General features: G+C 29.8%; 2 protein-coding genes across 2 annotated transcripts; one reads left to right on the top strand and one right to left on the bottom strand.

The window, feature by feature from the left end:
• The first annotated feature begins 3397 nt into the window (after positions 1-3397).
• LOC112750309 (rhodanese-like domain-containing protein 10) lies at positions 3398-5474 on the top strand. Its single transcript, XM_025798961.3, has 3 exons — positions 3398-4015; positions 4364-4551; positions 5108-5474. Exons 1-3 carry the CDS (start codon positions 3549-3551, stop codon positions 5119-5121), a joined length of 669 nt encoding a protein of 222 aa, XP_025654746.2. The 5' UTR covers positions 3398-3548; the 3' UTR covers positions 5122-5474.
• Positions 5475-5568: 94 nt separating this feature from the next.
• On the bottom strand, positions 5569-8762 carry LOC112750302 (zinc finger CCCH domain-containing protein 48). The gene is made up of 7 exons (XM_025798948.3): positions 7501-8762; positions 7066-7251; positions 6857-6958; positions 6547-6705; positions 6227-6406; positions 6010-6107; positions 5569-5899 (listed from the first exon to the last, which is right to left on the bottom strand). The coding sequence occupies exons 1-7, from the start codon at positions 8050-8052 to the stop codon at positions 5755-5757; spliced, it is 1422 nt and encodes a 473-aa protein (XP_025654733.1). The 5' UTR covers positions 8053-8762; the 3' UTR covers positions 5569-5754.
• Between the last annotated feature and the right edge of the window lie 9404 nt (positions 8763-18166).

The raw sequence follows: 18166 nt of genomic DNA, 5'->3' as shown, positions 1-18166 counted from the left end.
CAGTATTGAATTTCGGTGACAAAAAATACATAACAAAATACATTGGTGCATTTTTTAAAATTTAAAGGACCAAATTGTTGCAATTAAAAAGTGTTGGGAATAATACACCATTTTTCCTTGAGAAAATACCTTTCACAGAGAAATAAAATAGACACAATCACAACACAATAATTTAACGTGGAAACTCCAATTACTGGAGAAAAAACCACGGCCGTTGTCAAATGACAACCAGAGAATATCACTATGTGAAAATTGTTACAACACATAGACTTCTTTCTCTCTAACACCGGCACCTCAGTACACCCACATTCTCAAAGCAAATATTTAACTACACCTCACAACACTCTCTAATCAAAAGGTATAGAGAAAAAGAAAAGTCAGATACAAGCTTTAAGTGTTTCCGACTAGTACAAAAAATATGGAGAACTTAGTCTCATATTTATAGCCTAGGCCACCCACTCCATTTGCTATCCTAAGCAATGTGGGACTAATTCAACCAAATTCTAACAATCTCCACCTTAATTGAAATAGTCACACATCTTCAGCTTCCATAGTCAACACCGACAATTCTTTGCTGCCATTGTCTATACCGACAATCATAGTTCAGAGAACTATCATACTCCACCATGAAAGTATACTCACTTGGAATTAGACTACTCCAAGTATTTCGCTTAGTACAGATCGAAACCTTGCTGAAAATTCATGGTGTAACTTCCAAATTGGCTTTTCCTGAAAGTTCTTCAGCCATCGACATAATTCCGCTACACACCTTGCATCTCAACGCCAACCAATGCCTGTGTGCAATTGTGGACCCGATTGCCACAACTTATCCTTATCCATGGCAGTGCGGTAATACCATGAGGATACTTCTTGTCTTCTAGAGAACATCATCTTCTCTCATAGAGAGAGCAATATTGCAAGTATCAGATTGAGAACCTTTTTCTGAAACCGCATTACCTGGATAATTTCTCTTTACATGCCCAGACTTTCTACATTTCCAACATGTTACACTCCTTCCACAATTTCCTTTTCCATAATTGTCATCTCTAACTACAAGTGCCAAATCTGATGAAGTGATACCCTCATTTTTCATTCTTCTTTCTTCAACAATGAACTTACTGGCAACTTCTTCAAAATTCAGAGTTTCCTTCCCATACATTAAAACAGGTTTGATATACTCATAGGAAGAAGGGAGAGACAATATGAGCCTCAGTGCTTTATCTTCATCATCAATTTTTACTCCAATTGCCTCTAATTCAGAGACAATACCATTGATAGCACTAAGATGGTCGGAGATTTTCACATTGTGATCCATGCGTAGATTATGGAACTGCTCCTTCAATAACAACCGATTTGAGATGCCCTTTACCTGATACAACCCTCCGAGTTTATCCCAAAGTTCCTTGGCTATTTTCATTCCTTGCACATTTGCAAGAACATTCTTAGCCAAACACAGGCGAATAGCACTTGCAACTCTCAAATCTAGTTCCTCCCATTCTTCATCCTTCATACCAGAGATCTTTTCCTTTAACGCCTTGTGCAAACCTGATTGTATCAACACATCCTTGACTTGTATTTGCCACAAGCCAAAATTGATTCTTCCATCAAATTTCTCTATTTCAAGCTTCATAGCACTTGAATATCCTGACATTGTTGCAACCGTATACTGGAATAGTATAACTCAACTGTATACCGTGCACTAGGAACGGTCCCCAGGAAAGAGAGGTGGGTCACAATGGACACACTTAAATACCAGGTTTTTCCTTAGCCATAACCTTTTCAAACTGCACTCTCACAGTGTCACACTGCCTTCCAACAACAACAACAACAACCAAAGATCAACCTCAAGCTATACGACAAAATTCTTTTCTGATGTGGAAGGTTAGACTAGACTGTAACCACAGAGCATACTAAGAATAAATCCCACCGAACCGAAGCTCTGATACCACTTGTTGGGAATAATACACCATTTTCCCTTGAGAAAATACCTTTCACAGAGAAATAAAATAGCCACAATCACAACACAAGAATTTAACGTGGAAACTCCAATTACTGGAGAAAAAAACCACGGCCGTTGCCAAATGACAACCAGAGAATATCACTATGTGAAAATTGTTACAACACATAGATTTCTTTCTCTCTAACACCGGCACCCCAGTACACTCACACTCTCAAAGCAAATATTTAACTACACCTCACAACACTCTCTAATCAAAAGGTATAGAGGAAAAGAAAAGTCAGATACAAGCTTTAAGTGTTTCCGACTGGTGCAAAAAATATGGAGAACTTAGCCTCATATTTATAGTCTAGGCCACCCACTCCATTTGCTATCCTAAGCAACGTGAGACTAATTCAACCAAATTCTAACAAAAAGTTAGAGACTAGATTAGTACAACTCGCTAATCTTTCAGAGACTAAAGTGAGACTTAACTCCATGTTTAGATCATGGTTCAACAGATCTGATAAAGATTATAATCATATTCTATAACTAAAATAATATATTTTATCAAGAAATTAATATTAGGGTAAAGTATACTTTTTGTCGTTAAAATTTGGCAAAAATTTCAAAAATACCCATAAATTTTATTTTGTTTCAATTTTGTCCTAGAAGTTTTCAATTTGCATCAAATATACTCTCAACGGCTAAATTTTCAAAAAAATTTAAAACCAATCTAACAATAATGCATGAAAATTATGCTTGATTTGCTTGTATTGAGGGTTGTTTTTATGAAATTATTGTTGAATTGGTCTTAAATTTTTTGAAACATTAGCCATCAGAGGTATATTTTATGCAAATCGAAAATTTTTGGAATAAAATTGAAACAAAATAAAACTTAGAGATATTTTTAAAACTTTTGTCAAATTTCAAAAACAAAAAAATATATTTTATCCTTAATATTAAAATATTATGTTTTTCATTTCAACTGATATTTTTTATATTATATAATATCGTTTTTGCTTTAAAATCATTTATTCTAGTATAAATATTATATAATAATAATCTTTAAAAATAAAATTTTATTAATTCGTTAAAAAAATTAGATAAAATTCTATATATATGAAAGTCGATCCAATTTAAACCATTTTATTTTAAATTAATTTAAAATCGAATTATAGTCAATAGAATCAAAATCTAATTAAGTCCAATCCAGCTCTATCCATATACCACTCTAGTTGCGAGCTTAAAAACTTTTATCAAAATATTGTTAGGTCTATCTCCTAAATTGTGGTCCAAAAAGGCAAAAACAAGGTTTTTATCAAAATTAAATCCATACACATATACAACATTAAGAAGTACTATTTTCTTATGGCCTTTTGTAGATAAAAAAAAATATCTGCAACTCTTATCCAATATAAATGATAAGAAAGATAGAAATGCAAGATGCAAAGAGACAAAAAAGAAACCTCAGAAAGCCAATGGTAATGGTCCTCTATATATTTTACTAATAATGTTATCATCCAAAACATGTCTAAATCAAATCCTTCAACCTTCAATATAACAAACACATTCAAGATTCAACAAACAGAGAGATAGACATAGGAAGAACATGGCAACTCATCAATTGAACCACATGTTCAAAACATCCATGGTGAAGAATCACAAGAAACAACAACCAAGAACACCAAGGTTCCATGTCTTCAACAATGCAACAACATCTTCGACCACCACTCCTATGAGTGCTAGGAAGCTCATAGAATCTGGCACCGTGAAAACTATATTTCCCAAAGATGCTTCAATTGCCATGAATTCTGAAGGGTTTCTTCTCCTTGATGTTAGGCCAACATGGGAGACAGAGAAGGCACGTGTTGTTGGGTCTGTGCACATGCCAATCTTTGTTGAAGACACAGATAATAGCCCTGTAACATTACTTAAGAAATGGGTGCATTTTGGTTATATTGGACTATGGACTGGTCAATATCTAACTACATTGAACCCTGAGTTTCTTGGTCAAGTTGAAGTGGCTATTCCGGATAAGGGTACCAAGGTTCTTGTGGCTTGTGGAGAGGGATTAAGGTTAGTGTATCTAGCTGGATGAGCTTGCTAATGTTAATTTAATTTCATGATTAATACTTTTTGTGAATTTTTTTTAATATATTGGATTATAATTAGTTAATTCTTAAAAAATGACCTAAATTATGTGTTATATGTTATTGTGGGCTTTTACAAAATATTTGTCGATGCCTATTATCACATAGTTTAGCTCAATATATTAAATCATCTAACAATTTTTAATTATCATCTTTATATGAATACATTTTCACGTGAATAATCACTAAAAAGAAAAAAAACTCAACAAGCAGAACTAACAAGTTGATCATGGCAGTGAAGCTAAATGATTGTTGGTTTTGGTGAGTGATTCAGGTCAATGGCAGCAGCTTCAAAGTTATATAATGGAGGTTACAAAAATCTGGGATGGTTAGCCGGCGGCTTCAGCCGATCAAAGGACGACGACTTCCCTGGGATCGAAGGAACAGAGAAGTTGCAGTATGCTACAGTTGGAGGAGTCTCTTACTATTTTCTTCAGTTGCTTATACTTCTACAAGCAGTGGGTAAATGATGATAAACCATTAGCATATATGTTTTATTCTAGTGGCTGAGAAGTTATATAGGAGTTCTACTTACTTGAAGAAAAAGATTCAATCCAATTATCTATTTCTGTGTAATTTTATTTTGATTTTCACTTGAAAAAAAAAGAAACATTTTTTGAACAGTAGTTGAACTTGAACCTGGCATAGCCAGAAATAGAAAAATACAACTAATAACAAATTTTAAATTACACTAATAGCAACAAGTTAATAATTAACACACATAAGGATATTATTATATCATGATATTCTGTTACAACAGTTGTCAATATATACTAATCTAATTATAAAAGACAATCAATACACAATAGCTGATGAACATAAAGAGAAAAACCAACTATAATAATCATCATTCATCTTTTTTTGTTTTATTTCATCATCCAAGACTACCCTTGATTAATTACTTGACTACTTAAGTTGTCTATCATCACCTAATTCATCACATTTCTATATACATACTAGAGCTTTTACCTTTGTTTTTTATTGTATCTTCTTCTATTGGTGATTAATTATTATTTAGAGATGGGTGAATAAGAGGCAAACGGATCCAAGAGTATAAGACATGTAATAGAATATGGATGGACATTTTTGGGGTTGTCTCAAGAAAGGATGGTACAAGCCTACAAGGTCTGAATGAACCTTCATGTGTGATTTGATCATTTTTTGAGTACATATTTAATTAGCAATAGAAGTTCATACATCCAATTCAAAAAAGTAGTACATATTGAACTTTGTTTTTTTTTTTTAATTTGTAGTCTTGTTAATTAGACAAGCCATGCCATCTTTCTCATGTCAATGTGGTAGCTTTGCAATAATGTGCAGGGTTCAATATTGTACATGTAGACTTATTGTACCTTTATTATTATATAAGCATATTTTTGACTATATATTTGCTAAGTTTTATGGGAACGATAGATCGAGATATATAAGAATAATTTTTTATTTAATAACTTAAAAGAAATATTTAAAATAACATGTCCATTTCTTAAAATTCATGATCTTATTGAAAATTGTATAATACATAGAATGTTATATTACACAGAAAGTTCCACGGAGGAGAACGGGTTACACCAGTCAAACATAGCTTAAGCCATTATTCATGACAAACATTTTTTACATGATGCAATGCAGTTGTAATCTCCTTCTCCAAAGAACTTTTCTTTTAGCTCAGGAGCATGGCACCTTAGGCTCTTCCAACCATTTCCACACATTCAACAAACCAGTCCCATCTCCAGTAAAGAAGAGTCCGTTAGGGCCTATCTCAAAGGATCGAATTTCTTGTCTTGTAAACAATCGACCTCTCTCTAAAAACCTGTAGAAACAGGCATAGTAAGTAAGTAGCTACAACAGCAAGAAAAAACAAGAATAATATAATACAGAGACATTGCAAGACAACTAGATGCAAGCTTGATGGTCACTCACGTCGGCAATTCATACATACGAACTGAATTGCCTTTGCACGAGCAGAACAATATTGGTTTCGCCTCTGCATCAGTCATCCCATACAGTCCAAGAACAGCCTATAATAAAAAATAAATAAATAAAATAAAATAAAAATATGAATTGTACAAACCAATAACCTCCTTCATAACCAAAATTAAAATATCAGCCAGTACAAATATTGGTGGGTTAAACTTACATTTTTTTCAGTGTGAGTGTATGCCACCTTCAGAATTCCCTCCTCAGTGCACACCCAAACATTGACCGTGCAATCAGAAGAACTCGATAACAAGTAATGGTCCCAACAAATAAGTGATGTGACTACGTCAGAATGTCCATTAAGTGTCATTGTGCACTGTAATGTATCAAGGTCCCAAACCTATAGAGAACAGAATAACAATTACAAATGAAACCATTTACCAAAAAAAATATTGTGAGGATGGTGTAAAAGCTCTACATGAAAGATAACTCACATTGAAATAAATAAACCAACACACTGCTAGTTGACAGAAACACTACCTTAATGCTATGGTCCATGGACCCAGAATAAAGCATCTTGTAGCATCCAATAGCAAGACAAACCACCGGTTTAGTATGACCACTCAGTGTTGCAACCAGTTCGAAAGGAGACTCAGCTTTGGGATCAGAGCTGACTCTCCAAGCATAAATAACACCATCCTGCAATTTAAATAAACAGATTATTCAAAAACGAAGACAACAGAACTAGCTGAAATGTGACAACTCTAATCAAGCAACAAAAGTAGCAAATGGCTAACTATAAACAAAGGTTGAAATTACAACAACCATAAATCACTGCAAGGCAATTTACCTCTGCTCCAGCAAGGAGGATATCATTGCCAACATTCAAGGACAGGACTTGCCCCATAGGTCCATCAAGAGTAAAATCTGCACCGGTTTGAATATTCCATGCCTTAACAACAACCACAAACAAATTATCAGCTCACAGTTAAAATTCCTAATACACGAGATATCATTGTTACATTTAAAAAAAAAAAGAGGAGTGAAATATGAACTTACCTTCACAGCATTCTTCACACCGGCAAATATCCATGAGCCCTCAGATACCAACGAGGTTACTTCAGAATTAAGGTTTATCACACCAAGACAGCGGCCAGTGTTGCAGTCCCACGCCCGAACTGTGCCATCAGTGCTGCCAGAATAAAGTTTGTCCGAACCAGCCGGCAATGCAATCCCGGTTACAGCCTGTCAACAATTTTTGATAACATAGAAGGATCCAACTTAATGGCACTTATTAAGCAATATAATTTAGAGTAAACATTTTAGAAAATAATTTTCTTAAAGCTCAAACTTCTTTCAGCTACAATATTTTTGTACCATCCAAATTCAAAACCAAGGCAATTCACTAAACAATTAGTTTGGCAAAAGAACTAAATAGAATATACTTTCATGTGTTTATATCAAATAATAAAAGGTCGAATCAGACATCTATACCTTCTTGTGTTCATGAAGCCTTGCAAGTGTAGAAAACCCATCACCATAAAACCATGAATGCAAATTCTGGCACAGGTCACCATGCACACAAGTGTCAGTCATCCAATATTTACAAATACTTCGTGATTTCTCCACAGGAGCCTCAGCAATAACGGTGTCCACATCTTCCACATCTGCAGTCTTTTCAATTAATACAGCCTTTTGTACACACTTGGTTGGCTCCTCAACGGACACAGCCTCTAGTCCACACACTGTAATCTTCTCATCAGACATAGCCATTGGTTCACACTTGGTTGGCTTCTCAACAGACACAACAGCCATTGGTGCACGATTTGCTGGCTTCTCGAGGGTCTTCGATGCGCAATTTGTTGGTTGCTTTGAATGCTTATATGTGGTATTGCCATTATAGTATGCATTCGATGGCAATGTTGGTGAGCTATGCGAAAATCTACAAGGATTTCGGTTGCATCTCCCAGCTAGCCAATACTTACATGTCGGTGGTGTTGTTCGCCGGAAACGTTCACTCCTCCTTGTTGTGGTTATAACAGCCATAATACTATGAAAAAAAGAAAGCACATTCCAAATAACATCAGGCACACAGTACTCCCATGAATAAGATCCTTCATTGCTTATTTATCTCTTCCAAAACTCAAACAACAACCCAAGAAGAAGAAGCTGCAGAATCCATGGCCTCTTCAAAACCGAAATTCCGTTACTCCCCCAAGTCTCCATAAACCCAATGTAACACCACTTAAGTAAAATACAAATTATGAACACCAATGGAAAAAAGAAATTTCATATGACCAAATCAAACAAAACCCCCCAAATTATTTAATCTTGCTCTCCAACACGCCAAACTACTGTATCGACGGTGATAATGAAATTAAGAGGAACCCTAAAATAAAAACCCTAACTTTCGACCAGGGAATGGCGTGGAGCTTCGGCGAGGCCAATCCAATCGGAGAGAACAACGCTTCACGCAGTGCATTCATCGCAAAAAAGGAGAAAATGACCCAAATAGAGAATTCCAAAGAAGGTAGCGTTCTGAGAAACAAAGCTGAGTAGAGAGTAGAACTGGGATAGTAATGCGTAATCAGAGTCAGAGAGATTCAGAGAAAAAGAAAGTGTTTGTATGATAATTCAAAGGAAAATTTGAGTGAAGGTCCTCTTATTTATAGGTTCTGGTTGACGGTTTAAGATTTTAGACTTCGTGGTTTGGGTAAATAAGGAAAGAGATTTCATAAGAGCTTAAATTAAATTAAGGTGAATGCTATGGTTTCTAAAAAGTGGTACTTATTTATTAAAAATGGTTAAATATTAATATTTAATTTAAAAAATATAAAAATAAATTATTTTTAAAAATTTAAAATTTATTATAAAAAATAAAATAGACAAAAGTTAGGCAATAATTAATAGGCACCATAGAACTCCCCTTAAATTAAACTTAGAAAGATCAATTAAATCGTCTGATTACTACTTTTATATAATAAATAATAAATATTAAATAATTTTATAATGAAATTTATTTATAGTTTGATGTTGATTTTGATACATATTTTTTTTTTAAAAAAAGTTTTTTATACATAGTTAGTGTAACATATACGTTTTTTTTACCAAAGATAAGAGATTCGAACTCGCAACCTCTTAATTGAATATGGAGAGACTATACGTTTAATTATAAATAATTTAATAGAAGTATGAGTAAATAATTAAATTTTATTTTGAAAAGTTACTGTTTTCTAATTAGTTCTTGAAATTTTTTTTAATAAAATTTATCTTTTAAAAAATTAAAATTTGTCACATTAACCCTTTTGTCATTTCTGTTATTGATGATATGATATATTAAGTGATATTATAACATACATATAATAGTTTTAATAAGCTTATAACATAATAAATTTATGAAATTAGATCAAATTAATTCCAAATTAAAAAATTTTAATGCTTCAAAATTTTTTTGCTTTGGAATTAATTTGATATAATTTTAAACCCATCATGTTAGCACTAGAGTGTATTGTGGAAGTGTGATATCACTTATGGTGTTATCAAGTACGGACCACTAATAATAATGAAGGACATTTGCCCCATTGTGTTTTTAATTTTTTTTAAATAATTATATATAATGTACTTTTATTTTAAATTTTAAATGATTTTACTACAAATAATTAAACTAAATTCAATTAGTTAAAGTCTTAAATTTATTTTTTTTATTATTGTTGACTATTATTTAACTTAATCAAATTTAATTATTGTGCCGTCACTTTTTTATTCTCTTAAGTTCTCTTCTTATTTTTATATTTTCAACCTTTTTTTCTATTCTTTATCTAGTGATCATCTTCTTTTCATCAAAAGGTATATTTTAAATTCTTCATGTTTTTTTTTATATAGCTATCTATAACTCTATGTATCTTCCAATTTCATTGTTTCTCTTTTTGATATTTTCAGTCACAAATTTTAATTCGAACAATTATAATTTAAGTATTAATCTAATATTTTATTCTTTTCATGACCTTATATATGTAAGTACTTTTTTCGTCCCCAACGTCTGGGTCAAAATCAATTTTGTCCCCGACTTTTTTCCTTATTAAAATCATCCTCAACGTTACAAAACGTTATAAAATCATTCTTTTGTTCATAAACAATATTTTTTGAACAATTTTGCCCTTTTATAAAAATAAAAACAAAGAAAAAATATTACCCTCTTCACACCACCCTCACCACTAACCCTACCAGGCCACCAGTAACCCCATCATGTCTCACCTCTCTCTCTCTCTCTTTCCTTATTTCTGCAACCGCCTTATTCTCAAGATGGCCCAACCACTCCCACGCCATCAACAACTCCACCCCCGCCTTATTCTCACGATGGCCCAACCACTCTCGCGCCACCAACAGTTCCACCGTCACCAAGATCCAAGATCCTCAAGATCCATTCTGAAGCCATGGCAGCTGCTAGGTTAACCACTTGTGCTGCGGTGGCAGCCGCAGTGGCTTTTATGTCCTCGCTTTCCGATCGCGCCGCCCATGCCGATTCTTCTTTTCGCTTCTCTTCTTCACCTTCTAATTCGCCTTCGCTGTCCGACCCTGCTTCCGATTCTAAGACGGAGCAGCCTCCCCCCAATGAACTTAACAAGTCCGGCTTCGACCCGAAATCGTTAGAAAGAGGAGCCAAAGCCCTACGTGAAATCAATAGTTCTTCCTATTCTAAATAGGTTATTTTCATGTGTTATAATTCCGCCTTGGAAATGCATGAAAGAAAAAAGTCAAAATAAAAATGATAGTCAATAAAGATATGGAGCTTGTCCATATTTTGTTCACATACAGGTTGATGAGTCGGTAAACTTTGATGGCATAGATTGTAGTTTGCTAATATATTTCGGGGTTGTTTTGCATGTGTTTGACTTAATGCGAAATCGGAAACAAACCCCTTTATAATTCTATTTTAAATTATAGATTTATTCATTTTTATTTAGGTTGCGTTTTTAAAATTATTTTTGGTGCTGATTTTATGGGAGTTTTATTTTTCTGTTCGGGTATTGCATTGAGCATTCAATTGATGTTGATTTGGGGGTGTTGATTTTGTTCAACCGATTGGGTGATATTGTTTAACCATTCAGATATTAATTTTAATGGATGAAGAGTTAGCAGGATTGGTGTTAGAGTTAAGGGTAGTGGGTGGTATGATGGTGGAGGTGGTGGTGATAGTAGTGAAGAGAGAGAAAGAGAGGTGGTGATGGAAAGGGAGAAAAAGATGGAGAAGGAGGTGGGGGCAGCAGTGGTGGGGTGGCAAAAAGGGAGAGAAGAGAAAGAAAGAAAGAGAGTGAGAGATACGCCAAGATGGAGAGGGTTTCTTTTGTTTTTTAATATTAGTTTTAATATTTTTTATTTTTGTAAAAGGGTAAAATTGTCCAAAAAAATATTGTTTATGGACAAAAGGATGATTTTATAACGTTTTGTAACGTTGAGGATGATTTTAATAAGAAAAAAGGTCAAAAACAAAATTGATTTTGACCCAAACGTTGGGGACGAAAAAGTACTTATCTCTCTATTTTATTCTCAATTTATTCATTTTTATTACTTATTTTTTATCTTTTATTCTATTATATTTACTTATGTTACATATAAAATTTTAAAATGAATGGATTAATTTGTTAATTTAAAATATATTTTTATTTTTAAAAATAATGATAAAAAATATTTTAATTATAAAACATAATTAAATAAATACATAAATTTTTTTATCTAATATTATATTAAAATTAAATTAAAAAATATATAACAAATTTAATTATTTAAAAAAAATTATAAAAATGTAAATTAAATTTATATTATTTTATATAAACGTACATTTCATATATAGATTTAATTTTTTTAGTTTATATATAATTCTAGTTTTAAATTATAAATATTAGTGTATTATTAGGCGCTAATGTGTCAATTAATTCAGTCTTTTAATATTAAATGTGTATAAAAAAATTAGTTAGGATAACAAATTACCTATAATTTAATTAAAATATTTTAAGTTTAAATTTTTGAAATAAAAAAATATTTTATATAAATTATATATAATAAATAGTATTTTAAAAATGAAAATGTTCACTAAGTTTTTTTAATTTTTATATCTTTATATAATTATAATGTTCAAACAAATTTATTTTAATATATATATTTTTGCCCTCGCTCCTAAAATTTTTTGGGTTCGTCATTGCGTGCTATATCGATAAATTTTGATGTCGTCAACAACGAAAATAAAAAAAAATTAATGTGATTAACTTAAAATATTTAAAAGATAAATTTAATTAAAAAAATTTTAGAGACTATTTTATAAAATAGATGATTTTTTAAAGACGAATTTGACCATTTTTTATTCAATAATTTACTGTATAACTTTCTTATAATATTTTAACAAATTTTTTTATGTGTGTATTACTTTTTAATTGATAAAAATTAGTTTATATTAAAAAAATTTAAATTTAATCTAAATAACAAATATTCTGTTTTCAGATCGAAACTATGAAACTAGGAAAAGTCTAGGGGGCCAGCAGTTTTATTGAATTTTGGCCAGCATGTAACCAGCAGAGGAAGGTGAGCCATTGGATGAAATCTCATACCAATCTCACACCATCAAATCATCATTGATGGCTAGTTGATGGCTAACAATTACAAAAATTGCTGGCCCCCTAGCATTGCTCGTGAAACTATCCTATCCTAACCAATAATAACCACGCATACAAATGAGGTATAAATAACATGGTTTGGATTTTATAGATTTCAAGTAAAAAACTGACATAAATATCAAAACTAACTTGAGAGAGCCAAAAATCGAAACACAAACTCAAATTGCAGACTCACTTTATTTGTAAGTTGTAAACTTGTAATTTGAATAATGATGATCTTTTCGAGTGATAATGTGAATTTGCATTAATTTTATGAGTATTCTAAATACGTTGGTTAAAAGAATATAAGTGAAAACGTTTAAGTTTTTCAATGTATTTATTAATCAATATATAAAAATTTTAAAGTTAACTTGTATTTTCTAGATAAACTATTACGTCCTAATTTGGATGACTTTAAAATTCTCATTTCTATATAATTTATCTCAATTAAATAAAAAATGTGAAATCTAACATCATTTTTGCCAACAATAGATTTCAAATAAGTTATTCCTGCTTGTTTTTGTTTCTAGAATTAATTTAAAAATTATTTTTAACATTAATAGAAAATTTTATGATTATCACATTGTAAGAATATAAATAAAAAATATATTTGAATTTATGTTAGTAAATTTTAATATGTTAGAGTGAACTATCAATTTGATCTCTGTCTATTTTTCAGAATGACAATGCAACTATCAAGATAAAAACGATCAACTTCGATTCATGTGACATAACGTGGGTGTGGGTATTTTTTCGTCAACTCTAAATGGAAAAGCTGACGTGTTAGGTTCAGAAATTGATAGAAACTTAATTATCTCTAAATTCAAATTAATTAGGAGTTTATTTAATTTGTCTTTATTTTTTAAATAATATTTTTTTCAAATTATTTTTTTATTCATTATATTAATATTATTTTTCAATAAATTATTGAATATATGGTATAATAAGCACAAACTAATTAATAAATGATTTAAATTTAAAATATCCTTTATGATAAAACTAGATAAATAATTTTTAAATATATAAATAATAAATATTAAAATAAGGTTAATACATTAATAATAATCATCTTATGATATACTATTAGTATTATGACCTAGATAATTTTCACAATAAAATAAAAATTAATGAACACATTATTTGATATATAGTAAAAAATTTTTGAATAATAACAAATTTAATTTTTTCTTTCTTTAAACTAAATTAATAATTCTATTTGATATCTTTGCACTAAAATAGACTATGAGTAAGCTACTAATATTAAATAAAATAAAACATAATATATATATATATATATATATATATATATATATTATGAACATCATTTATAAACTCAAGAAACTCAAAATATTAATAATATTATTAATCTATTAATAATACATATTCTCATAAAGTTACAGATTGATAAAGATTTATCAATATAAGAATAATGTAGATTAATTAAAATTTTATGTATACTAAAATTCAATTAAATTTACATATATTTTACTCAAAATATTATCAATAGATTAATAATATTATTGATGCTTTGAGTTTGTTGAGTTTATAAATAGTCTCCGTAATAAATATATATATTTATTATGTTTTATTTCATTTAGTATTAGTAGCCTACTCATAATGTATTTTATTTTAAAGATATCAAATAGAATTATCAATTTAATTTAAAGAGATAAAAAAAATAAATTTGTTATTACTCAAAACAAATTTTACTATATACCAAATAATGTGTTCATTAATTTTTATTTTATTGCGAAAATTATCTAGATCATAATACTAATAATATATCATAGAGTTATTATTATTAATGTATTAACCGAATTTTAATATTTATTATTTATATATATTTAAAAATTATATTTGAGAATTATTTATTTAGTTTTATAATAAATGATATTTTTAAATTTAAATAATTTATTAATTAGTTTGTATTTATTAATTATTATACCATATATATAATAATTTATTGAAAAAAGAATATTAATATAATAAATAAAAATTTTTTAAAAAGATATTGTTTAAAGAATAGAGACAAATAAAATTCTAACTAATTTAAATTTAGAAATCCGATCTATTTATGAATTTGATATATCAGCATTTTTCGTCAGAATTTATAGAAAAATATCCACATGAACCGTATTGTATCACGGAAATAAATGACAAAAACAGAAATAAATTGTTTTTATTTTAAAGAGTCGCATTATCATTCTAAAAAATAAATAAAGGCTCAATTAATAGTTTACTCTAAGATGTTATTCTTAACTTATAGTTATTCTTTGATATCACAAGTCTAATTTTGATCGGAATCTTTAGATTATGGATATATATTATGCTTTTGCTCTGTGTTTGAGCAAAATAGTGAACCCATTGATAATATTATAAAAGAATTATGCTTTATAAATAATATTTATAATATTAAAAGAGTCACTTTTTAAGTGATGCTAGGATCATGTTACTTAATCTATTTTTAAAAGAGGATAAAAGAAGAAGTATATCCTATTAACATAATAGACTACATTTTTAAGCATAACCCAAGAAAAAGTATTGCCTTATAGATAAATTTCTTATAGTGAGTGAATTTTTTATGTGAGTATTTTTCTCCTCTCCTTTTTTTTATTTTCATTTTCTCATTAATGACACAAAATAACGGTTGAGTTTAGAAAATATATTTTCTCTGTTGTTACGTTATTTCTTTTTAAAATGCAACTTTTTTTGTTATTTATTAAAAACTCTCACTAATTTTATTTTTTTTATTAAACAATTATATCATATTTAATTCACTATAAATAAAATTAATTTTGTTAATTTTATAGACCACATTATTATTTTAATAAAATATCTTACAATCTCATCCCAAATGCTCAAAGCAAGGACAATAAGCTCAAGAGAGAACGTATCATTTATTTTTTTCTTTTTAGAAAAAGAAAAAGTATAGGGTATCAACATATTATCTGTCAACTTCTGTCAATTTTTATTTATATTTGTGTTTCATGGAAGTATGTTTGTAAATGTGTCTAGTAATTAATATATTTTAAATACACATATAAAGAGACATATTCAAAAAATATATCTATAAATATACTTTTATTAAACACAATTATAAAAAAGACATTTTTATTAGACACATCCACGAACACACTTCCATGAAACACAATTATAAATAAGAGTTGGCAGAAGTTGGCAGATATACTGTTGGTATCGTAGTGAAACCGTTAGAAAAATGTTTGTTTGAGACATGTTTTGCATACATATTACAAAACCATAAATCTTACTATTATTGTGTATACAAAGAACAACAAGTCAACAATGAGCAATTCTATTGCTACGCAATTATTTGCCTTCTCTAGATTATGGGCGTTTTTGTTGTTTGTTTTAATTTGCATAGGTAATTTTGTGTTCAGTAATTTAACTTATTAATAATAATTTGTGGCTATGCATGACCATAGCGGATTTCAAGGCTATAACAACATTCTAAATTTATCATATATATAATATATGAAAGCTTAGTCAACGAAGGGTCATTAGTCGTCACCATTACAGATTGGTATCTAACATTATTGTCAAATGCATAATCATAATCACATTATAAATAGAGAATGAAGAATTTGCACTTGATGCTGCTAAAGGAGGCCCTAAGAAATTGGTCACCTTTGTGCACATCCAAAATAATCTCTTTTTTTTTTTCCCATAGTTAATTGAATAATTCATTCAATTAACTTGAGGATTTATAAGACAAGATGGATGAAGAATATAAGGAGAAGATGAAGGTGGCTGCAAAGAAGACCAAGGCCGGTGCAAAGAAAGCTAAGAAAGCCATTGTTAAAGGTAGTGTGAAGTTTGCTAGTGCATGCAAGAAAGGTTGGTCCAAGCTCAAGAAGAAGGTTAAGGAAATGAAGGAGAAGAAGCAAAGAACAGAATATTTGGGAGATAGACGTCATTAATTAGAAATATTATTAATAATCAATATCATCATTATTATTATTATTATTATTATTATTATTATTATTATTTGAACATCTCTGAAATTTTTATTAGTTCTTCTTCAAAAAGGCTGCTTCATCCAATAATTATATGTATAAAAATAAAAATTATTATATGTTTCCATCTATATATATGCAAATGGCACAACATATATACATGTCATGCATGCAACATTATTTAGTTTATTGATTGGACGTTATGAATATATGTACGTTGAATTTGAACTAAATTGTTGGATTTCTTTTGTCATTTAATTTTAGTTCACATGTTTCTCCATTAATTAATTAACGAGAAGGTTTTAGGAATCAATATTGCACAATTATTAAAAATAAAAACATCTGAAATTTAATTAAAAAATATTTAAAATTCAAACTCAATAAAAATTTATTTTTAGTAAGTTTCATAACAAATTTGTTTAATACTTGTTATAATATTGGATGAAATTAGTTGCTATACTATTAATTTTCTAGTATTACTTTTAATTCATCAATCATTATTATTATTATCAATGTGCATTTAAAATATAATATATATTTGTTACTAAGGTGGAAAAATTGATATAAGTGGTAAGTATATTGATCGAGTAAAACATTAAAATCATCTCTAAAGAATCCTTCATTCTTTAAATTGGTATTTAAGATTTTTTTAATTAAATTTGTTTTCAAAATATTTTTAGTTAATTATGTTAGTTCTTTCTCTATTCCTTAACTAATGTCAAAGGAGAGCTGACATAGTCCATTAAGTGACAACTCAATGTACACATTTATGATTGGCATTATAAGTATTTGAAATTAGATCAAATCAACCTCTAATTGATAAACCATAATCCCAATCTTATGTATAAAAACCCTTTTCTTTTGGAGTAAAATTATACTTGTTTAGAGAGCAGAATCTTAAGTCATCAACATGATGGAGAGCGAAAATGGTAGTGGTGGTAGTGGTGATGGGTTGCCTCCCATCACCTCCAAGCCTCTCTGCAATTGCGCTGTTTGTCTCCGATCGTCCAGCCTACATCCGAATTCATGTTGTGTCGTTTGCCTTCGATCATCCAACATGGAGTTGCATTCAACTTCTCCTCAGGCCAAAGAGAGACCCCAAACCGCATTGCGAGGCTTTGCACTACATGAGAACCGGTAATTTGCGGTGGTTTTTTGTTGGATTTGGGATAGTTTTAAACCGCTGTAAAACAACATACCGACAGTTTCAGAAACATTGCAGTTTACTGGTTTAGGGGGGTGGAGATTTGCTTTTACGGTAATTCTAATGAACCGCTGGCACAACTGCTACAAAACCAAGAATTAGCATCAATTAATTTAGCAGCGGTTTAAATTGTCGTTATTTAAAGAATATTGAATTCGAAGGCACTTTTCCGATGATTTAGAATCACTGTTATTTAAGGACTGTTGAAAAATGTATATAGCGGTAGTTAAAAACTGCCGCTATCTAATTTCAGTATTTTTAAAATTTTTATCGGCCATTTTGAAACTGCAGCTATTTCTCCGGCTAAATGACAGCAAAAATATTGTATTTTGCAC

The sequence above is a fragment of the Arachis hypogaea genome, chromosome 2, assembly GCF_003086295.3.
Source record: "Arachis hypogaea cultivar Tifrunner chromosome 2, arahy.Tifrunner.gnm2.J5K5, whole genome shotgun sequence".
Classification (NCBI taxonomy): domain Eukaryota; kingdom Viridiplantae; phylum Streptophyta; class Magnoliopsida; order Fabales; family Fabaceae; genus Arachis; species Arachis hypogaea.
This window is presented reverse-complemented; position numbering and strand designations above follow the sequence as displayed.